The sequence below is a fragment of the Zalophus californianus genome, chromosome 9 (assembly GCF_009762305.2).
Source record: "Zalophus californianus isolate mZalCal1 chromosome 9, mZalCal1.pri.v2, whole genome shotgun sequence".
In the NCBI taxonomy this organism is placed as follows: domain Eukaryota; kingdom Metazoa; phylum Chordata; class Mammalia; order Carnivora; family Otariidae; genus Zalophus; species Zalophus californianus.
In genome coordinates this window covers 114,584,877-114,609,805 of record NC_045603.1, presented here as the reverse complement: position 1 = coordinate 114,609,805, position 24,929 = coordinate 114,584,877, and the positions used below count along the sequence as shown (strand labels likewise).

The 24,929-nt window shown below is 36.4% G+C and overlaps 1 protein-coding gene across 1 annotated transcript in view; it reads left to right on the top strand.

Annotated features, from left to right (window-relative positions):
• Window positions 1-12,322, top strand: part of RAB18 (RAB18, member RAS oncogene family) — a 35,064-nt gene extending 22,742 nt beyond the window's left edge. Inside the window, exons 3-7 of the mRNA XM_027593654.2 lie at window positions 170-231; window positions 4,982-5,054; window positions 6,475-6,593; window positions 6,666-6,732; window positions 10,344-12,322. Coding sequence (XP_027449455.1) covers window positions 170-231; window positions 4,982-5,054; window positions 6,475-6,593; window positions 6,666-6,732; window positions 10,344-10,519 — 497 coding nt within the window. The 3' untranslated portion in view covers window positions 10,520-12,322. The remainder of the gene's footprint in view (window positions 1-169; window positions 232-4,981; window positions 5,055-6,474; window positions 6,594-6,665; window positions 6,733-10,343) is intronic.
• Window positions 12,323-24,929: the final 12,607 nt, after the last annotated feature.

Here is a 24,929-nt window from a genome sequence, read left to right as displayed (position 1 = left end):
CTGAAGTGATAGTGACACTTTTTAATTTTCACATCCATAACTCCAAGAATTTAGGGTGTGAATTTGGGTATTTGATAAAGTGGCTTTTCTATGTTCTTATTTTCTTGGAAATTGATTTTAAAAGTATTATTTTACTGGGATGCTTATCAACATTTTCATTTTTTTCAAGGTGTTGACTTTAAGGTGAAAACAATTTCAGTGGATGGCAATAAGGCTAAACTTGCAATTTGGGTAAGAGTTTTAAAAATGTATTTTGTATAAATATTCAACTTGTATTTTTTAAAGAAGCAGAAGTTGATGTGTGTAGAGTTCTAGAGGGAAACAATTTGTATCAAATAACTTTTGGACAATTTGTTGGGTAATGGATAAACAATAAATGGCTATGTCTTATATTGGGTAATGAGGCAGAGACTTGTTTCACTTACTCAAAATTTTAAAATATATAATCCCTTGAGAATACTTAAAAGCAGAATAAAGTATAGAAAAATCATCTTATCTGCCAGAAAGGATTATTGTTACTGAATACGTTTCTTTAAAGTTTTAAGAAGACAGTGTATACTCAGCTAACACTGAAGGCAGTTGTTGGGGAGAAGGGGATGAAGTGATGCTCAGGAAAAAAAGTATTTTTCATGTTAGTCTGTTCGTATATTCCTGAAATTTGAGTTTGCCAACTTTGGATTTATTTTCTACTCTCAGTGCCTAGTCTTTACTTACTGTCCTTTCATTTGCCTGTGAACCCAAACATTCTGATACATGTTGCTTTCCTAAGACCTTTTCATGATAGTGCTGACCAAATAAAATAGCAATAACTGTCAAAGACGTCCAAGATGCTTAGTGTCTGTCTCTGTCTGCCCGTCTCTCTCCCACTCCTGTCTACCTACCTACCTACTTCTCTCTCTATATCTAAATGATTGCCAATAGATTACATTACATATTTATATATGTATACATATATAATTTATAAAACTATGCTCTTATATATTGGATTCCCACATATACTATGATAATTAAATATATAAATACGTTTTTGTTACATGTGATAGTTGGAACTGTTTAGCAGTCATCACATTGAGATGTACTTCAACATGGTGATGACATAGTAAATGTTTGGGCATCAGTTACAGATTGAAACAGCAAGTGTTTATGTATTGTATCATCTGAATCATTTTCCTGGCATTCTCCGAATGGCATATTATTTCTAATACACATTTTATCCCAAATAACAAATAACTGTGTAAGTGTGTCTCATGTTTTTCTGTTAATTTTCTTCTAACATACAATACTTTACATGATTTGTAGCCTATTGGCCCCCTCCCCAAAATATAATTATGATATTAATAAGAATAGTAATGTCTAACAGAAAACAATTTGGAAAATGTTGGACTAGGCCATAATAAAATATATCGAACAGTTTAAGAATGCTAGCTTCTTCCTGTACAAAAGTGGGAGGCTGATTTTCCATATACTTTTCATGGTTAAATTTATCACTTCTTTCTGCCCTTGTTACTGTTTTGTGAGATATACGTGTTAGAATAGGATCTAAGGCTTGGTGGTTTCCGTGAGATCTTTCTTTTATGCAAGAGGTTTTTTTAAATTTACTTTTTAGTGCCTGTATAATAAAAAGGTTGGCAGGTATTACTGAAGTGACATCTTTATCATAGGCGTATAAATATTTTTTTAAATAAGAGGTTCAATCTCAGAACCCTGAGACCCTCATGACCTGAGCTTAAATCAAGAGTCAGAAGCTCAACTGACTCAGCCACTCAGGTGCCCCAAATGTTAATGTTCTTGTGTGTGAGTGTGTGTGTGTGTTTGTAATACTAACTCTGTCATGTGCTGCAAATATTTTTTTCCTGTTTGTCACTTGCCTTCAAATGAGTGAGTGTGTGTACGGGGTATGGATGGTGTGGGGAGAGATGTTCTTGCCATACCAAGGTTTTAGTATTTTTGTGGTCAGACCAGTTTTTTTTTTTTTTCATGAATTTGGGTGTTACGTCATATTTAGGAAGGCCTCCTCACTCACAAATAGAAATACATGAGTCCATTGTTTCCTCTAATTCTTCTGTGTTATATATATATATATATACATATATATATATATAAATCAGTTCCTCTCCTGCTTGGACGCTCCTCCTAGGATCAGTCAAATAGAATAATCAAGTACAGCCCTGTCCTCACTGCTCCCAAAAGTGCCGCACACACATCACGGCCTACTTGGCACCTCTAAAGCTATTTTTCTCTATATCCTGCCCTCACTTCCACTCCCACATTTTAATATTTAGTCTTTCCAGATCCTTCCTTGTCCTTTGTCCATTTCTAATCTTTAATAATCTCTTTTCTCCTCTCCCATCAGAGAAGAAAACCACAGATAATAAGCTCTGCTTTTCTTATCTTACAAGGATGCTATTAGAGTTATTGCAAATTCCTATCTTGAAAACAAAAACAAGCAAAAATCTTAACTTTTGACTATGTAAGCCTATAAATTTTATAGGTGTAATATATTCTGATCCAATATTGTGACACAGGGTGCTTTGCTCAAATTATCATACCTACTTAAACATTTTTATAAGTGGATCCAAAAAAATCAAGGCTCTAAATAGCTGGACTAATTTAAATATTTGTGTGTAAAGTGTCGGTCATGTAGTATTTTAACATTAAACATATTTTTTTTTTTGCTCTAGTCTTTTTTTTTGTTTTTAAGATTTTATTTATAAGAAAGAGCAAGAGAACCTGAGCAGGGGGAGGGGTAAAGGTGGAGAAACAGACTCGACACTGAGCATGGAGCCTGACAGTGGGGCTCAGTCCCAGGACCCTGAGATCATGATCTGAGCTGAAGTCATATGCGTAACCAACTGAACCACCCAGGCGCCCTGCTCTGGTCTTTATTTTTAAAACACTGGGCTTTATGGATATTTTAACTAGAATCAAGAGTTCTGAGTTTTAAAAGATTTATTTATTTATTTTAGGGGGAGGGGCAGAGGGAGAGAGGGAATCCTTAAGCAGACTCCCCGCTGAGCGCAGAGCCCCACATGGGGCTCTATCCCAGGCCCCTGAGATCAGGACTTGGGCTGAAATCAGGAGTCGGATGCCCAAGGCACTCCACAGTTCTGATGTTTATGTTGTGTCTCATCAGAGCAGTTACTAAGTTGATCTCAGTGAATATCAAGGGAAACAAAATTCATGTTCAAATGCTTTCCACTGTTTCTGGAAATTAATTTATTATAGTGTGGATATGGTTTTGATATGAAAACAGAATTTTTCTGTTATAACAAAAAGTCTTGTGACTAAAATATTTCTTGCTTGGTCCTTGCCCTAACCTATATCAAATTATCCAAATTATAATCTGCTTTAGATAGTAAGTACACTTCACTTGATGCACCTTTAATTTATATTATTGTTTTTTTGAAAAGTTGAGTCAATATGGAAATTGAATAATTTTAAATATCAGAGGTTTTGTAAGAAACTTTGAAGCAAAGGGAATTTTTGTAAAGAGAAATCACTTTTATCATAAATTTATCTGTTTAGAAAGTTTAATTTTGTTAATTTTTTCACTTCAAGATGGCAGGGCTGGGGGCAGTTTCTGTAGTGGTGAGAATCTGGAAGCAAGGACATTCTGCATTTATGTAAGCGTAGCTGGGGAGGAGTAGTAGATTTGCAAAGTGGTTTACTTTGAAAGTTATTTTTCTCTTAAGTTTCTCTTCTGGGGCCATAAATTACTCATATATTCTCTACCTATTGCTCTTATATTAAAGCAGTCTCTATTTTGGCCAGGGACAGAAAGTAGGTAAGTAGGAAAGTAAGTAGCTGGAGCCCATCACTGCTGGTTTAAAATGCCTCTGCAATCTTATAAACCTCTTAGAGGTTATGAACATGTTTTCTATCTGAAGGAGCTTCTGCTTGCCCCATAGCTAAACTCGGATTTACAACCATGAGACTGGCAGCTAAGTTGATGTTTGACATATGTCTTCACTTTTCTTCAGGTTATTTGATATTGGCAGACTGGAAACTTTTTCTTAGAGGGCAGTAAATATTTAGTCTAATCCTAAGGCAGGCCATGTGGCAGTGCCTAATCGAACGGGCCTGGCTGTGTTCCAGTAAAACTTTATTTAATAAAACAGGTGGTGGGCGGAGGGAGCCGTTTGTCAACTGCTGCTTTGCATAATCTTAGGTATCTTGAAGCCACAGTCCAAGGATGGTAGAAAGAAGACAGAAGGAACCAGGTCTGGAAGTACAGACTTGTTAATTAGTTTGGGTTGGTTGGTTGGTTGGTTTCCAAGGAAAGTTGAGCAACTGTCCTGTGGCAAGAATTGCTCTAGGCACTGGGGTTAAACCGATGATTAAGCAGATGAGGTCTCTTTCCTCATGAAACTTGCACTTCCTAGCTGGTGTACGTCTTATTTTCCTCCCCCCAATATGTGTCAGAAACATGTGATAGCAAGTGTTTTGGTTTTATGCATTTTCCTAAAAGAAGATACAGAGAAAATACTTTTAAGAGTCCAACCTAACCATTGCTTACCTAAAATAAGATACTCCTATAATTCTCTTTTAAAAAAAAATAAGTGGTTCTCAACCTTGATTCTACATTAGAATCCCCCGGGAAGGCTTTGAAAACTTCTGTCTTACCATAGACCAATTAAACCAGAACCAGTGGGCGTTGGACCCAGGCATTGGAATTTTTCATTTCTCAGGAAATTTCACTGTGCTTCTGAAGTTGAGAACCATGGCTTTCAAGGAAATGGGTTTCATGTGTGATAAAAATCTTAAAGAGATACCCCTTTACTTAGATGCATTTTTCTGGAGATGAATTAGTATTTATTAATTTTATTTTATGTAACACTTTTCAGTAAGAGAACACATCTAATTTAAATTTCAAGTTTTAAATGAGCTTGCGCATGGATATTTTTAATAATGCTGTTTAACTTTCTACTCTTAATACTATTTATACTTTTTAAATTTAGTAATAATTGTTTGTCACCTTTAGGATACTGCTGGTCAAGAGAGGTTCAGAACATTAACTCCCAGCTATTATAGAGGTGCACAGGGTGTGATATTAGGTAAGGTTTTACTTTATGATACTGCTTTAAAAATATTGTTGTTTTATTATCGCAATTTCTGATTTTCCTTATCTGTGAAGGTCAGTGAGTTTTTATTTTTCTTCAGGTATGTATTTATATAACTTGAAGTTATATTAGCTTCATTTAATACTAATGAATATTTAAACTTTCAAAATTTCTTTTCAGTCCTTTGTCTAGCAATTAAAAGAGAAAGATCAGATTAATTTATTTGGTTTAAAAGCACATGTTGATGAAGACATAATTGAGGATTAATCCACATGTAATTGGTCTGTCTGAAGAGTGTTACCAGAAACTGATCTTCAGTCAGCAGTGCATTAACATTTGCTGTGCGTTTATAAAGGAAGAAGCATGCTAGTTGCTTAGTTGAATCTGTTTTATGAGTCCTAAAAAGTCTAACAAGGCACTTAACATCGTTGATTCATAATCATACAGAATTTAAAAACCAAATGTGGATTCTCATTGTAAGTTGTTGAAAAGTACTTCTTACTAATATTCCTGGGAAACTTTTAAAAATAAATATTGGTCAATTTTAGGGAAAATTGTCTTTTTATATTATGTCATAAATAGTGAGGTTTTAGGTTCATTTCATTAATTTAACGGCAACTCTTATTTTGGTTTAGCATCTTTAAGTTTAGAAAACCTTTTTTTTTTTTTAAAGATTTTATTTATTTATTTGACAGAGCAGGAGAGCACAGGCTGGGGAGCAGCAGAGGGAGAGGGAGAAGCAGGCTCCCCGCTGAGCAGGGAGTCAGAGGTGGGGCTCGATCCCAGGACCTGGGACCATGACCTGCCCCGAAGGCAGTTGCTTAACCAACTGAGCCACCCAGGGGCCCCTAGAAAACACTTTAAATTAATAAGGTCTTTATATTAATAAGCCCTTAATATATTTTAATGCAGTGGGATGGAAGATGAAAGTGATAACAGGGAGACAATCAGGATCTTATCCGCTAAGTTTACATACTTTTTCAAAGTTGCAAATTCTGGTCCTTGTAAGAAACAAATTAACAGGGTCATAGATCTTTGAATCCATGGAAAAAAGTTTGGTATTTTGCCACAGATTTGGATCTGAATGTTTTAGTTTTTGGATGTCTTTTATTGTTAAGAACGGGAACAGCTGTTGTTTTGCTTAAATTAATTTTCAGTTATCACACAGGATATAATTTCATTTCTCTCACGGTGTGTCTTAATGAAATTGAAGTGTGTGTATGTATATGTTTATTATTATTTTTTAATACACTTGTTTCTTCCATCTGGCTGAGTAGATACTGATTGTTAAGCATTTGAAGGCTTAGAAACAGACTTGCCTATATAGAAATTTTAGCTTGTAGTGAAATAGAAATATAATGCCATTGCTTCTTATTTTTAATGTTTATTTAATAAGTGACCCTTTTTATTTCAGTTTATGATGTCACAAGAAGAGATACCTTTGTTAAATTGGATAATTGGTTAAATGAATTGGAAACATACTGCACGAGAAATGACATAGTAAACATGCTAGTTGGAAATAAAATTGATAAGGTAAGAAGTCAGACACTTGGCATTTTGACTGTATTTTGGTAGCTTTTCTTAATCTTTATATTTACCTTTTAGGAAAATCGTGAAGTCGATAGAAACGAAGGCCTGAAATTTGCACGAAAGCATTCCATGTTATTTATAGGTAGGTGTGTGAACATTTATCCTTTCATTAGTAATGAGGAATTTTAAAATGGAGTTTTTGCTACATTTTTCTCTTTATGAACAGTAAAATGTGTGTACTTAGTTCATCATTTTCTTGTGCTAACTGTAGAGCCCGGTTCATTTTTCTTTCTGTAAAAAAAAAAGAATCGGATCTCATTATGTGAAATTGTATAGGACAGAGATCATTCCTGTCAGGATACAGCAGCATTCGGCAAAGCCGGGCACCCAGTGTGTGTTGTACCTTGCTGGTCCTTGTGCTGGCAGCAGTGGTACCACCTGGGAGTTTGTTAGAAATGCTTCATTTCAGTCCCAACCCAGCTTTTCTGAATTAGAATCTGCATTTTTTTTTTTTTTTTAAGATTTTAATTTTTTACCTGTCAGACAGAGCACAAGCAAGGGGAGCGGCAGGCAGAGGGAGAAGCATGCTTCCCACCGAGCAGGGAGCCCGATGCAGCACTGGATCCCAGGACCCTGGGACCATGACCTGAGCCGAAGGCAGACGCTTAACTGACTGAGCCACCCAGGCGTCCCTGGAATCTGTATTTTAACAAAATCTTCATGTGATTTGAATGTACATTAATACTTGAGAAGCATGGTAAAATAGGGTTTGGCAGACTACAGCATGGGGCCAAATGTGGTTCCACCATTTGTGTTGGTACACAACCTTACCTGTGCAGTCATCGACATGCTGTGTGTAGCTGCTTTTGGGCTTCATGGCAGAGTTCAGTGGTTACAGTAGAAACCATATGGCATTCAAAGCCTAAGATATTTACCATCTGGCCCTTTACAGGAAACGTTTGTTGACCCCCTGTCTAGAAAAGTGGACAAGATCTATCACTGTGGAGCTTTTTTAATGTTACAGGTTCCCTGGGACTTGTCACAGGTCTGAAACTGGGCCTGGAAGACAGTTTCTAAAACCATCCTAGTTGATTCTGATGTGAAGCCAGCTTTAGGAATTACTGGTTTAACTATTCTGCTGTTAGGATCTTTTAGGAATTAGGAAATGGAAATAAAAGAACATCATCTATAGATAGAAGCAGGGTGCTGTAAGAGGAAGGTAATAGGCAATTTTAGAAAGGAATTGAGTACTACCTTTTCTGTTTACTTGCTGGGTGTCCTTCATTTTGATACATTAGTTCAGTAAACGTTTACTGAACACTGAGACTATAACAAACAGATGAACAAAATGGACAAAGTCCCTGCCCTCATGAAGCTTACATTCTAGTAGAGGAAATAGACTTAAATAAGTAAGTAGTGCTATGAAGGAGAGAGAGTATGATGGGGTTGGGAGGTAATTAGGGGAAGTTCTTTGAGGTAGTGCCATTGGAAGATCTAGAGGGAGAACATCTCAGGCTGACAGAATAGCAAATATTTCCTGAGGTAGGAACGAGTTTAATGTGTTTAAGGGATAGGAAGAAAGCTTGGCTGGGAGCATAGTGTATGTTGGGGGCAAAGGTGGTGACGGTGGGAGGTGAAATTTAAAAGGTCATGTTGGGCCTTGTAGGGTATGGTAAAGAAATGGGTTTTATTCTAAGTGTGGAAAGCAGGGGAGTAGTGCTGTGATCTGATACTCTTTTAAAAAGACCTGTTTGTACAGTACAGAAAATGGTCCATGAGAAGCAGAAGCAAGAGGCTTGTCATGGCCCAGATGAATAATGCTGGTGCCTTTGACTATGGGAGTGGTTGTGGGTGGCTTCCGGAAGGTTGGCAGATCTAGGAGATATTTGGATGGTAAAGGTGACAGGCTCTGCTGATAGATTGGGTATTTTTTTTAAAGATTTTATTTTTTTCATTTGACAGAGAAAGAGCTCAAGCAGGGGGAGAGGGAGAAGCAGGCTTCCTGCCAAGCAGAGAGCCCGATGCGGGGCTCGATCCCAGGGCTCTGGATATTGAGGTTAAGGAAAGAGAGCAGTCGGGTAACTCTGAGTCTCTGGCATTTAGGATGAAGACATTGGATTTGACAAGATGGAGAATGCTGGTATTTTTTAAAAGAAAAGTTTCAACCAGGGACGCCAGGGTGGCTCAGTCATTAAGTGTCTGCCTTCGGCTCAGGTCATGATCCCAGGGTCCTGGAATCAAGCCCCCTCATCGGGCTCCCTGCTCGGCGGGAAGCCTGCTTCTCCCTCTCCCACTCGCCCTGCTTGTGTTCCCTCTCTCGCTGTGTCTCTCTCTGTTAAATAAATAAATAAAATCTTAAAAAAAAAAAAAGTTTCCACGGAGTGGTGAGAACAAAAACCTAGTTAGGGTACAGTTGACCCTTGAACCATGTGGGGTTAGCGGTCCCGACACCCCCCCCCCGCCGCAAGTCGGAAATCTGCTTATAACTTTTGACTCCACCAAAACTGAACTGCTAATTGCCTATTGACCTGAAGTCTTACTGATAAAGTCAGTTAACACATGTTCTGTATGTTGTGTGTATTACATACTGTATTCTTACAGTAAAGCTAGAGAAAAGAAAATGTTATTAAAATCATAAGGAAGAGAAAATACCTTTACGGTACTGTCCTGTGTTTATTGAAAAATATCCACGTGTAAGTGGAACCACACAGTTCACACTGGTGTTGTTCAAAGGTCAGTGAGAGTCTGAAGAAAAAATGTGAAATAAGGAAGTAGAAACAGCTTACATAGGTAAGGCTTGATGACAGTTTTGCTTTGAAGAGAGGAGAGAACCCATGTGGCTTCTAGAAGAGTGTGTGGGCTGGAAGGCAGGGTGGTTGGTTACTTGGTTGGTTAGTAAGATGCACAGTAATTTTGGCAGGCTTTTTAAAGCTGACTGATGTGATCCAGTAGTAAGGGCACATGATTCTTCAGTGAATGAGAAGGGATGGGATCCGAGAAGTAGAAAAGGGGATGCTCCTAGATAGCAGCAGGGACAGTTCATCCACTGTCACAGGAGCGAAGGCAGAGCCTAAGGTCACAAATGCAGACAGGTTGGTGACTCTCTCGGTGGGATGATCAATGCTCCTGTCAGATCGTTTCTATTTTTCTCAGCGTAAAGTTAGGTCATGAGCTGAGATAGAGGAGTTTTAGGATAAAGGAATAAGAGAGTCATCTCAGATAGTGAAAAAGGTAATTACTAGAGAAAGGTAGGATTGGTGAGCAGGGCTCAATGTCCACATGCGTTTCATGGGGAGCATAAATGCCAAAGGAGACCAGTGTCCATGGTTGTATATCATTTATCCAGTCACCTATAGCTGCTTGGTTGGAGGCACAGAACAGCCCGACTGTTGAGCTTGGAGCCTGAATTTTCTTATTCTGAAATGGGAATAATAATCTGTTTTGGGGGTTGATTTTAAGAACTAACTGAAAAATTGAGAAGGAACTTTGGCATAATATTTGAGTAGGACTTTACAGTGTACAATTCTATCACAAAATCCTGGGCTTATATACCCCTCTTCTTGTGGATAGAATTTGAATAGCTCAGCTTTGAGAGTTGGGGGAAATTCACGAATTTTAAACCTCTGGGGAGAAACTGCTCATTTGCCTCTGCATATACTGCCGGCTGATATTTATGCCATAATAATTTCCCAGGAAAACATCGGAATATGACCAGAAATGAATAGACTCTGACATTTTTTTCTTGAATTTTAGAGGCAAGTGCAAAAACCTGTGATGGTGTACAGTGTGCCTTTGAGGAACTTGTTGAAAAGATCATTCAGACGCCTGGACTGTGGGAAAGTGAGAACCAGAATAAAGGAGTCAAACTGACACACAGGGAAGAAGGCCCTGGAGGAGGAGCCTGTGGCGGTTACTGTTCTATGTTATAAACTCTGGGAAACTCCATCTCTTGCATATTTGATCAGATAGTGACATCTTTCTGTATATAAACTTCAACTGCTATTTTAGGGACCTTGCAGTTTGCACATATTTGTTTTGTATCATGGCAGTAAATATTTGCAAGAAATCCCACTCATCGGCTTTCCCAGGTACAATGTTATGGTAAGCATGCACAGTTTGCAGTCTACAGTTTTTTATGTAACATAAAATAGGTGTACTTTTTTAAGTACATTTGATTTTATGATTTACATTTATCATGTGATTAAAAAAATCCACCTATCTAGTCTTTGTTGATACAAGGTCTACTTTTGGTCTCTTCTTTGCTTAAATACTCCTCTATCAATTACTGAATTAATTGGTATGTAGAACTCCCAGAACCACTGGGAGATATTCAGGTATCATCAAACCTGGCAAATTTCCTTTCAGGAATAACACAGAGCATGATTCCACAGCTTTTGTAGGATGTTTGCTGACAGATTCTCTTTTAGTACTAAGCAAAATTCTCTACAGGATGCAATCCAGGCCAATTTATAATTAAATCTCTGTTCTGATGATGCTTCTAAAGTAGCATTGATGTGTTAAGAAGTTTGGTCTTGCTTTTAAATTTTCTTCAATGAGTAGCTCAGTTGCTTAACTGGAGTTTTAACTCTGTGATATGTACATTAGATTCTAACCCTTTGTGCAGCGTTTTTAGTTATGTGGTGTTTGGCAGAATGACAATAAGGTTTTCCCCCATTTTGGTTTTGGAAGGACGAGAATAGTGTGTTTATGTAACTCATGTAGTACTTTCCTTACCACTTTAAAAACCAACACCTTTTTCCATAGATGGTGGTGGGGTTTGTCCAGGTACCTCAATTGTAGCTTGTGTCCTGTTTATGAACATCTGTATCTTATGACTTCCCTAAATGACTAGTTGATATTCAGAAACCTATATGTGTTTTGAGGGTTGGGAAAAATAGAACACTAAATGACAATATGAGAAAGACATATTGCTTCCAGATTTTGATGTGTGTGGGAAAATATTGTTGCAATGAAAATCTTGGTAATTTACTGTAACACGTAGCCAATAGTTTATCAAAACCAACTTGTACAGACTAATAAATATTTTCCACAGTATTCAGTTTTCTAACCTCTTGCTATTATACATTGCTTATTTTTTTCACTCGTATGTTACTTAATTTAACGTTGTTATCTGCTATATTAAGCCCCCAAGTAAGTTATTTGTCCTTTCAAGCAGGTCACCATGATACCCCTCAGTAAGATTTCTGATATTAATTTCTGGGCAGTTTGTTCTTTGTATACAGTTGCAAATGATAGATTTTTTCCTGGGTCGCCTTTGCAATAACTTGTGATAGTGGATTTACTTCAGGTTGGGTTCTTTCTGAACTGTACATCTTCACATAAGAAAACCTTACATTCTACTTGGTTCACACTTGTGAGACCACATTACATGTGATTAAAGGTTTTATACATTATATATGTATTTACTAAATATAAAACATTTACTCGTTTGCTGTTGGAGAAAGGTAGCTAACACATGTACTTACGATTTGTTTGTGTTACCTTAAAGCTGTAGATTTGTATATTTATGTAGTGTCTGTATTGACAAGACATTTATTTCTGTTACTGCTTTTTGCTCCTTGAGCTATATAAATCTTGTGCATTGGATTGTTGTGTTGATTTGATCAAAATTTGGATACATATGAGTCACTTTTAAAAACTAATTTTGTTTGATAGATTTATATTGTAACCTTTTATAGTTTTTGAAATAAATATAGCCTGCTTTCCCTAGATGCATTTGTGGAGGAGGTATTCTACATTTCCCTATTACTCTCATGGGCTGAGGAACATCTGAATATAGTGGTCCTCAGTTTCTAATATATGGCTTTCACTTTACTATTTTGTTGCAAGCTTATTTCCTAGTGGAGTTTTCCTAAGTGTAGTAGTTATGATATCTGAAATTAGTCACTTAAATAGCTGAGGATTTTGTTAATTCTTCATTTCCACATCATTTGAAGTAGTTTAAAAGTGCCTTTTGCAGATGGTGCAAATTAGAAATATTAGAATATAGTGCTTTGCATTCTAGGAGTACTGACACAGACCTAAACAAATAAATACTCAATTTATATTAAGAGTGATAGTCAACTTTTATTGAAAGCTTCCTTGGTACCAGGTGTTCTAAGAGCTGGTTTATTTATTTCATTAAACCTCACAGCAACCTTAAGAGACTGCCTGGTAAAGCTATTATGCCCATTTTAAAGATGAGGATAATGAAACATAGGTTTTCTAGGTAACTCCCCAAAATTCACAAAGCTTCATCAGTGATGGAGTTGGCTTCCAGTGAAGGCATTTTTCATTAAGTCCGTGCGTGGTCTCAACCACCACTCCTTTGTTACTAGGTCTTTTGTTTTAACACAGCAGGATTAAAGGCATTCCCTCATGTTTTCTAAATCATTTTTTTGTTATGTGTAATAGAAGTAGGTCAGATTTCTTGGTTATAAAGTAAATTCCATTGATGTAAACTAACCAGGTAAGTCATTTGATCTAAAAGTTTAGGTAGTAGAGTGGTTGGTCTCTTTAGTCCTTTTCCTTCTTTGGATGGAATGAAAATCCCTGACTTAGGAAAGATATAAAATCAGGAGATGTATGGGACCTTAACTTTGTAACTGGACCTGAGAAAAGGAATTAAATCTGGGAATAGTCTTTTGCTCAAAATTGAAATCTGGGGGAATGTTCTCGTTTCAAATGCTTAATTGCCGTTATCTACAGATTCACACTTGGAGTTGACTTTATAATTGAACACAGTGGAATTGAACTTGATTTTGATTCATTGTACTTAGCAAACTCAAGAAATATATGTGATTCTGTACAAGTGTGGAACTGACCCCATAGCTCATAAAAGAATCCTTATACCACTACCTTTTCTATCTGTGGGATGGCACAGACCTACCTCATATCCATAATACCTTTAAACACAATTTAGTGTATAGTTTTTCGTATTTTCAGGTGAACTGGGATAATCCTCTAGGTACTCTGGATTGTAGTTCTTCTCAATATTTAAGTATTATGCTTCTATATCTTGGGTTCCATTTCACTAGTCATACTTTGAAAGTTTTTTGTCTGTTTAGGTAGAGGGAGAATCCTTTATTTTATTTATTTATTTATTTAAAGATTTATTTATTTGACAGAGAGAGACACAGCGAGAGAGGGAACACAAGCAGGGGGAGTGGCAGAGGGAGAAGCAGGCTTCCCGCGGAGCAGGGAGCCCGATGCGGGGCTCGATCCCAGGACCCTGGGATCATGACCTGAGCCGAAGGCAGACGCTTAATGACTGAGCCACCCAGGAGCCCTGGGAAAAAGCCTTTAATCAGTTTCTGGAAGACATTACCCTAGTTCTGAGCCCAGCTATTCCTTGGGTAATTAACTAGAGACTCCATCTTGGGTTTTGTCTAAGAATGTTGAAAGAAGTGAATAGAAAGAAACAGCCTAAGTCAAGACTTGGAGCTAAGGAATATAAATGCAGATTTACCGAGGGATTTCTGATTTTTTCCCCTCCAAAATGGGAGCATTTTACCAGTTTGAACAAAAAAAAAAAAAAAAAAGGAGTCAATTTCTCTTGGGGCTTTAAATTTTACTATTTGTTGTTAGCTTTTTGTTTCATATTTAGAAATCCATGTTGTTTCTGATTATGGTATAAAGTTTGCTTAAGTGCCTCTTAGAGGTGGTGTGTTAACACATACATTTCCAGTTGTGTGTGCATCTGTTCTCAGTCCTGCACCCCCACATCTCTCACACATAATACTTTTTTTAATTAACCTGGTAAGTGACAGATTATGTAATTTTATTTGTATTTCTTTGATTACTAGTGAGATTGGCATTTTTAATATTTTATTGGATATTTGTATTGTTTTCTTTAATTCCTTGCTCAGGTATGTTGTGGTTGCCCATACAGCATTCACTTCCACCCGCATTTTCTTTGGATAACCAACTTCCTCCCTTCACATATGTGGTTTAGATGGGATTGTCACACCCCCAGCTCTTCGTAGGGTTGGCCTGGTTACCTATAACCATTGCTACTAACTCTTCCTCTTCCCCCAGCCCCCAAAATAAATGGTTCAAGGATAGTCACCTGACCCAGCTCAGGCTGCTTAGATACAAGATGTTTGGTGAGGCTTACTTAGGAAGGCTGAAAGAAGACACCTTCTTGGAGATATGTTCTGAACTTGCTGCAACTAGTTTTTCTAATACAAAGGAGCCAGCCTTGGGTCTGTACCAAAAAAAATGAGAGGGAGTCTAAGTTGGAGCCCTGATGCAATCTGGAACATTTGGATCAAGTTGGACCTGAAATCAGCCCCACTTACGGACTTTTTACTGATGTGAGCCAATAAATTCCATTTTTGTTTAAGCCAGAGTTGGATTTTCTTTTTTCTTGCAACCAAATGTATGCTACATGAGTATATATGTTCTTATTTTGTAAGGGTTCTTTGTGCATTGAGTTCAGTATGTTGATATTTATTTGCATAGGGAAGAAAAAAGGAAATCATTTGAAAAGCCATTACTCTTAATATGTTAGTGAGGTTACTTTCATATATTTCTTTATAGACTTATACATGTAAATGAGTTGAATTCATGTGATTTTAAGGGACCTCTTGGCTTTTAGGGTCTTATGTTTTTTGTCACATGAATACTCAGCTCTTACCACTCTCCTCCCTGAAATAATCAGTGTTACAACCTGGCATGTATCTCCTTTTGCATTTCTCCATGCTTCCATAGTCACCTCCAAAATCATATGCAATATGTATATATACATTGTCATACAACAAATGGGATCATCCTGTTTCCTTTCTTACCTGACAATAGATTGTGAAAATCCCTCTAAGCCATGCATCTAACATCTGTTTTAGTGATTGTGTAGTATTAATATTCCATGGTATGGGGTATGGATTACCACAGTTTAACTATTTCTATAGTGACGGGCACTCACATTGTTTTCCATTTTTTGCTTTTGCAGATGGTACTGCAATAAATATTCTGTACGGAGATCTTTTTGTTTCTGTGGGATATGTATCTAAGAGTTGGATCCATGGGTCAAAAAAATGTGTATTTTTTAGTTTTGATATATTTCATAGATGGCTTTCCAAAAATGTGTAATAATGAACATACCACCAGCATTCCCCATCAGCCGCAGGAAGTGTTCTCAAATTTTAATTTTTGTTAACTCATATTTGCAAGGTGTAACTTATTTTAGTTCACATTTTCTGTAGAGCATTTTTTTGTGTTTGTGGGCCATTTGGAGTTGCTCTTTTTTGAAATGATTCATATTCTTTGCCAGTTTTTCTGTCAGTTTTTGTGGTTTTATCTTATATAAGCTCTTTGTGTAGTACAGATATTAACCCATATGTGTATGTTTTAAGCATTTTTTTCTGACCTGTGTTTGTTTTTTCACTCTGATGATGCTGTGGTTTTTCATACAAGTTATTTTTTTAATATTTTATACTTTCTGTGTTCTGCAACTCTCAGGTTGTACATGCAGTCTCCTTAGCCTCTTCTGAGATCATTGTTTTCTTTTTTTCTTTCTGAACCACTAATAACTTGGAATTACTTTTGCTTATGTCACAAGATAGGGAGCCATCTTATTCTTCTCCGTATGGATATCCAGTGTGCCTGCACTACACATTAAATACATTTTTTCCCCCACTGAGCTGAAATACCACTTCTGTCCCAGATTAAATTCCGCTAAGTACTGGCATCTTCTTTGATCTTCTATTTTAGAGTCTCTTAACCTTGGAAGGTAATGTGTTTCAGTTGTGTGTAATGTAAACCAGTTTCAATTGGTTTTCTTTAATCCTGTGTATATTGTTTTTATGCTTTAAAAAACATTCTTAGAAGGGCTTTGCAGCTTTCATCAGACTGTCCAGGGGCCTGGTGAACAATAGTTTTGATGTTAGTGGCTCTATAATATGTTTTTTGGCTGGTGAGTCCTTTCTCACTCTTTTTCAATTTGTTTTTTACTTACGATTCTTAAAGATCACTTTATTCTTTGCCCATTTTTCCTTTTTATAGTTCCTTTTTTTTAATGAGTTTTTCCTAAAATATGATATGGATACTAATCCTTTACCATTAAGTCTTCTCCCAGTTAGCGATTTCTCCTTTGGATTTGTTTGAAATATTGCATAATTAAAACATTTTAAACCAAAAATTTAGTCATTTTCATCAGTGTTTTAAAACTGGGAATCTGGGCACCTGGGTGGCTCAGTTGGTTAAGCGACTGCCTTCAGCTCAGGTCATGATCCTGGAGTCCCGGGATCGAGTCCCACGTTGGGCTCCGTGCTCAGCAGGGAGTCTGCTTCTCTCTCTGACCCTGTTCCCTCTCATGCTCTCTATCTCTCATTCTCTCTCTCTCTCTCAAATAAATAAATAAAATCTTTAAAAAAAATAAATAAAACTGGGAATCTAATTGGAATCACATGTTTTTACTTGCCATTAGGAAACATAGGATATCTTTCTGTCCAGATTTTTTTACCGTTTTAAAAATGGATAGTTTTCTTTGCATAGGTCCTGAACTTTATTAAAAGTTATTCTCAGGAATCCTGTTTTCATTAGTGTGAATAGAATTGGTTTTTCTCATTTCAGAATCTATGTAGTTGCTTTTCGGTCTATCCAGGTGCCAAATCAGCTTGATACTTTGGTTTAAACTAGAGCGTCTATGTTTTTTAGGTAAAAAAACAAATTAATTTATTTTAAAAAGTATATTATTTCGAGGAAGCTGCAGGCATCTTTTGATACTTTGCCCTGACAAAGTGGTTAGAGGAACCCTCCCATTTCACACCGGCTGTTAAGGCCTGCATCCCCCAGCCTTCTGTGGAGGCCACTCCCGTGCTGTCTCCAGGCCCCAGTACCTCTTAGATACCTTCCATTGGCCATGCTGTCCCTGGCATCCACCGGTTTCTGACTCTTTTCTAATGTCTTAATAGCGAAACTGGTCTATTCTGTTGTTGATTACTTTGTGTCTTGTGAGATTCATAAAATTGGGAAGATTCTTTTTCTTACATGCTGAAATACTCAGTTTTGAAAAGGGGGATTGTTTGTTCATTGCAGGTTTCCTAAAAGTCAGTACAGCATACTGGCTAAGAGTGTGGCCACTTGGCATCAGAGTATGCTCATATTCCAGCTCAGTTATTTTACTGCGGTATGATCTTGGGCCAGTTACTTAACCTTTTTGGGTCTCAGTTTTTTCATACTGAAAATGGGATGGGGCACCTGGGTGGCTCAGCTGGTTAAGCATCTGACTCTTGATTTCTGCTCAGGTCATGATCTTAGGGTTGTGAGATCGAACCCCACATTGAGCTCTGCACTGGGTGTGGAGTCTGCTTGGGATTCTCTCTCCCTTTGCCCCTCCCCAGCATGTGTGGGCTCTCTCTGACAAAAAAAAAAGAAAGAAAGAAAATGGGATAATAGTCTCCACAACTTTGTCAGGTTGTGAGCATTAAATGCATAAGAGAGTGTAAAGCCTGACACAGTGTGCTTCAGTAAGTGTTAGCTGTTACTATTAGCATATCCTGGTTTTTAGCTGCCTCAGCTTTTCTATTGTTTCTTAAATCAATTTTTATAATTCCCAGAGAGAAAACAATACATTTTTTTTTTCTTTTGAGGCTTAAAGATTTTCTGGAACAAAATTGGACATACTCATTTAAAAATTATTTTTCTAAAGCTACAGTTTCTCGTTTGTGTGTATTTTCCTTTTTTGTTTTGCATGCATTTTATCTCTCTATGGTCCTTTTTTAAAAAAAGATTTTATTTATTTGAGAGGGCAAAAGTAAGTGAGATCACAGAGGGGGAGGGAGAAGCAGACTCACCACTGAGTGGAGAGCCCGATGCAGGGCTTGATCCCAGGGCCCTGGGATCATGACCTGATGAGCCAAAGGCAGATGCCTAACTGACTGAGGTACCCAGGTGCCCCTGCCATGGTCTTTTAAACAGGCAAAAAGGTAGTCTAGAACCGTGAACTGGAAATAAATACTATAATGATTTCTAGGTAGAGTAGATAAATTCAGATAAGGTACCTGTTCAGAATACTGCCAAGTTCCTTCTATTGCCAAGGCCTATCCAGGCCTTCTATTGACAGCAGGCCTCACCTCAGGCTACACGACATCCATCGCATGTGTCTTGGGGCTCTGAAGTCTACACACACTACAGGAGCTCCAAGCATTCAGCTTGTTGAGTCAGGAAATAGTACAGCCTCCTGCCACAAGACATTTGTTCTTTTTAGATTCACGTTCCTTCAGCCATATTTTCCTCACTAGGAATTTTAAGCTAGTTAAATATTCCCACATGTCACACTCATACCACCTATTTTAGGTTAAACGCAACTGACATCCAAGTTTTCTGTAATGCAACACTAATAAATCTTGTACCAGATAACATAACCATGTACATTTATAAACTTGTCTGTTTACACTTAACTCTTGCACAGCTCACTTTATAGTAATAGAAATACGATTAAATCACTCTTACAAAATGATTGTAGTTACAATACCAATAGAACTACCAATCACAAACGGCTAAGAGAGAGAGCTTCATTAGCTTTCTTTTTGTCCTTAGGTGTAATTTCACCATGGACATACAATCAAGTGTTCACATTACTTGAATACTTTTTCTCTATGGTTTATTAGGTTTGTTATCTATATGAGTTCCTTTGCTCCTACTTGTACTCAATTTTAGGGCTTACTTTTTCATCCCTTTTATTTGATTTTTCCCATTCCTACAGATGCCATCCTGATCTCATGCCCTCCCCATATGTAGTCATTATCACTAAGTTCTGGTTTATTCCTCTGTATCTCTTTTTGCAAAAATTATGCAATATTCTTTTTTCCCCCATTTCTTACAGAAAGGGTAGCATACTATATACACTCTTTTGAGTCTTCCTTTTTTACTTAACAATGTAACCTGAAGAAATCATTCCACATATCATTGGTCCATGGAGCTCTTTCTCATTCTTTTTTTTTTTTTTTTTAATGGTTGCAAGTCCTCTGTTGTGGATTACACAGCTTGTTTAACCGGTGGCCCATGAATGGACAGTGAGTAACTGTGTTTCATTTCTCTGGATGATAAGGTCCTAAGTCAATTTAAAAAATCTTTATTGAAGTATATTTTACATAATATGGAAAGTATTTTAGGATCATGTTTTGATGAGTTTTAATAGATATATACACTTGTATAATCACTATCACAATAAAGATATGGAACATGCCTATTGCCAAAAGGGACCCTTGTGAATAATGTCTGGTTTCCTTCTTCCTCCCACCTCCACTATACCCAAAGCGGCTTGGGGCTTTCTCTGTGGACTCCTAGGCAGATGGGCTCTGACCTCTATTGCAATCTTTACCTGGATATTATAGACTTCCTTTTTCTTTTCTTTTATCCATTAAAGGCATCCATCTTTTCTCCATTTTGCATAGATTTACAGAAATACAATGTTCTTCACTGCCTTCACTATTAAGATTTGTTTGTTAATTCCTTTATTTTTAAGATGCTCTTGGGAGGGCATAGAAACGTGCTTGGGTGTATCTCCTAAACTAGAGCAGTCATTGGTCTTTTAACTAGGGGGAAAAAAAGGTAGAATCAAAGGATGGTCAATATTTTGCAATAGATATACCAAGGCAAGTGAACTGGAAAGATAGGCAATGTCAGAGAAATGCTTGAGTTTGAGATTTTAGGAGTAAATCAAGATTATAACCATGTATGGGTACCTGAGGGAGTGGAAGAATAGATGGTTCAAAGTGAGGAGACCAAGAAGCTAGATGGATCATGGATGTTTTTTCAATCAATAGATACACAGTTGAATCTATTTCTAGATTTGATCCTGTTCCAACGATGTAGTGGTGTGCCAAAATCAACCATTTAGATTTACAGAATATTTATAAATTAAGTTCTCCCCCTCCCTGCTTTTTTTAACAACTTATTTTGCCAATCATTATATCCTGTTACAAAATAAAATCCTTTGGAATTCTGACAGGAGCTGCATTAAGTATATGTATTAATTTGTAAACTGACATTTTAAAGTCTTCCTACCCAGACACATGGCTTATCTTTCCATTGTTTCAGTTATTAATATCCTTCAGTAAAATTTTAGAATCTCCTTTGTATATATCCTCTAGCTACATTTGTTAATATATTCCTGGGCATTTTATCATTTTTTTGTTACTACAGTGTATCAAGGGTTTTTATTTTTTATTTTTTTAAAGATTTTATTTATTTATTTGACAGAGAGAGAGCACAGATAGGCAGAGTGGCAGGTAGAGGGAGAAGCCGGCTCTGCTGAGCTGAGAGCTCGATACAGGGCTTGATCCCAGGGCCCCGGGATCATGACCTGAGCTGAAGATGCTTAACCGACTGAGCCACTCAGGCGCCCCAATCAAGGGTTTTTAATATTTTTCATTTTTAATTAATTGTTCTCAATAAATAAAAATTAGTGCATATATTTCTTATAAATAGCATCTTACCAAATTTGTTATTAATACTCATCTCTTTAGTGTTTTTTTATTTCTAGGTTCATAATTATATGTGTGAGTAAAGATAATTTTGTTTGTTCCCGATTTTATGACAATAGCTTTACTGTTTTGCCTTTTAATGTACTGTTTGCTTTTTTTACTTCAAGAAACAGTCTATTTTAGAATGTTGATGCGGCTTCATTCTTTTAATATTTTACTTCAGTCTTATTTGGAATGGCAGCTGAATTTTTTTCAAATTCTTTTTATTGTTCTTTTCACCACCTGTTAATAAAAGTAAATATTTTGTTGCTTGGTTTAATATAATGAATTATGTTGAAGATTTCCTGTTGCAAAACCATCCTTATAGTCTTGGAATATATATTACTTGTCTGAAGTGTATTGTTAAATAATATCCTACTGGATTCAACTTATATGTTTACTTATAACTTTTGCATCTATAAGTTACATGAAGGCATGGGCAAAGCTTGTGAATTTATCTGTCTGTAGAAAATTGAAAATGTATGTTCGTACATACAATTATGCTTCTCCCCTCTGTCCTGTAGACCTCTAGGTGTTCCATTGTGTTTTATGGGAATGGATTCAGGGAGCGCAAACTCTGTGGCCATCCAGGGAGACCCTCTGTAGAAAAGTGACTGATAGTAGATCATTTTGCCCTAAATTTTCAAATTAATTGCTAATTAAGATTCTTAATTTCTTCTGTAGTTGGGGGTATACCTTATTTCTTTTTTCTTATTCTTACTTCTTATTCCTAATTGCATATTTTTATTTACTTCCTTTTTCCCCCTTGGTCAGACTTGAGTATTTAATCTATTTTATTTGTATTTTCAGAGAACAAGAATTTATTTTATTCTTACTTTCTATTTTAAAATTTCATCCTTTTTTTTTTTTTTTTACACTTTTTGTTTTGGAATAATTACAGATTTGCAAGTAGTTGCAAAGATAGTGCAGACGGGCCCTTACACCTTCACCTAGTTTCCCCCCAGTGGTTACATCTCACATAACTATAATACAATATCAAAACCAGGAGATCTACATTGGTGCAATGCATGTGTACATATTTCTATGCTACATTATCCTGTGTGAATTGGTGTAACCACCATATCCAAGATATGGACAATTCCATCACTACAAAGATCTTTCTTGTTCTATCCATTTATGTCACGGTTGCCCCCTTTCCCCCACCATCCCTGACCCCTTGCAACCAGTACTTTGTTCTCCATCTATATAATTTTGTCATTTCAAGAATGTTATATAAATGGACTCATGTAGTATGTGACCTTTTAAGATTAGCTTTTTTTTCACTCTGCAGATGTCCTTCATCCATCTAAGTTGTTGTGGGTATCAGCAGTTCTTTCATTTTTCTTGCTGAGTAGTAATAGTATGGGTGTGCACAGTTTGTTTATCTATTAACTTATAGTAGGCATTTTAATTGTTTTCAGTTTCGGGCTATGCTGCTGTGAACAATTGTTTACACTGTGTGTGGATGGAAGTGTCAAGGAGTGTGGGTGCTCTGTCATTGTCCTTGATTCGTAATTCTCTGTTTTATTATAATATTTAAAATTGTTCTTTAGTTGTATACTTATTTTACTGGCAATCTCTAATTAATAGAAACATTTAAGCCCTTTTCTACTGTAGATGGTTTATTTTGATTATCAGGTATTCTTTTTATTTCTAATAACAGTTTTAATTATGTCTTTGGGTAAGAGCTATTTCAAGGCATGTGACTTAATTTCATATTTAAGGCCTTTGTTTTCTTTCTTTCCCTGTAGGTTATTATTTTTTCACCTTCTTGTAAACTTCTAGTTTACAATTCAATTATGGTTAGAAAATGTGGAACATAAAATCTCTCTACTTTTTGGAATTCATTAGGGTTTTCTCGATGGCCAAGAATTTGATTTCTTTTTTTCTGCTTGGTTTATATTTTATCAGTACTATTTTATTTTATTTTATTTTTTTATTTATTTGAGAGAGAGAGAGCACAAGATGGGGGAGGGTCAGAGGGAGAAGCAGACTCCCCACTGAGCAGGGAGCCCGATGCAGGACTCGATCCCAGGACTCCGGGATCAGGACCTGAGCCGAAGGCAGTCGCTTAACCAACTGAGCCACCCAGGTGCCCTTATCAGTACTATTTTAAACTTGCAGTTGGATAGGCCAGAGCAGCCAAGGGCAAGAGCAGTTAGCTCATCTGGCAGGCTGCAATGATGCAGTATGCTGGGGTTGTTCAGTTTGGGGCATCTGAAGTTTTTCTAAGTAGAGGAGAGCTGTCCTAGGAAGAGGACCAAAAGGTACTTAGTACTGAAGTCAGGGAAGATGGAGACCAAGAAGAAACATAATTACAGAAAGAAAAAACACTACTATTTACTGTCTCATAGATACCAGCTCCTGTGCTTGGCTTTCACTCGTATTAATCATTAAACCTTTAAACGTGTTCACCACACTACTATATGGAATATATTATGTTAAAGTACATGTATTAAAGATGTTTATAAGGGCACTAGAAAAACAAATCCTTACACTTAAAATCTGGTGAGTAGGTGTGAAAATTTTTATTTTACAGAAAGGGAAATGGAAACAGATTAAGTAACTTCCAAGGTCACAAAGCTAATAAGAGAGTTGGGATTTTGATTGATTTTTAAACATATTTCATGGATATAAGAAATTTAGTATAATTTATAGAAAACAAAGTTGTATACATATGCATCTATTAAGTAAAACATGTATCATTCACATCTTCTGTGGCATTGTTGTTATTTTGTCTACTTGAGCTGTCAGATTCCAAAAGAGTTGTATTACGTATATTATCATGATAGATGATTTTATCAAGTTCCTATAACTAACTCTAGAAGTTTTAGCTTTGTGTGTAGTCTGTAAGGAAACACAATGTATTTATTCTTTATGATTCTATCTTTTATCATTGCATAATACTCCCTCTTTGTCTTGTTTAGTTAGTTGGGGTCTTGAATTTTGGCTAATCTGATGATACTGTTGCAACCATATATTATTCTTATATGTTTATTTCATTACATTTTTTCCCATCTTTATAATAAAGAATCTAGATAATGTAGATATGTTACAAAGAATAATATGATGAATGCACATTGAAGTCCTATTTGTGTGTGTGGGAGTATGCATATAGTATAATTTAATTTTGGAAATTCCAATTTCTGTATAAATCAACCTTGGTGATAAAATCGAAAGCAGAAATTTACCTTTAGATTTCTGCTTCCAAGTGTGGAAAAACTTGAACATGCAAAATACAGGAATTCAGATTTGTTTTCCAACTGTTTTCAGGTCTAAATGAGCTCAAAAGAGTATGGGGCAGGCGGTGAGGTCAAAGATAGGTGAACAAATTATAAAAAACCTTACTTTTATATACAGATTTAATAGGGAAAAGGAACTGGTTAAAACATTCAAAGGGAAGGACATGGAGATACGAAAACTCACTTAGTTCCAAATGATTAAGATGCAACTGTTGGAAATCCCATTTCATTCTCCACAGATGAATATAATTTGTATAAATTATATCTTAGATGTGTCAATTAACTAGATGAGGAATACTTCACAATGTATATGTATACCAACTCATCATGATGTATGCTTTAAATATCTTATAATTTTATTTGCCAATTATACCTCAATAAAATGGGGTAAAAAAAGCTTTTCTTTTATTCAAGAATGGGTCTTGACTTATAAAGGATAGGTATTACAGTTCCTAGGTTAGTATTTGAAAACAGTTGAAGTAAATTCAATAGATTCTAAAGCTATCTTGAATTCTAGATCTTTTTGAATGTAAAAGACAGCCAATCTTATATTTTGGATGGGTAGAGAAATTTCCATCCACATAGCATGAAATGTTTTGATAAACATGGAAATGCGAGGAAGATACAGT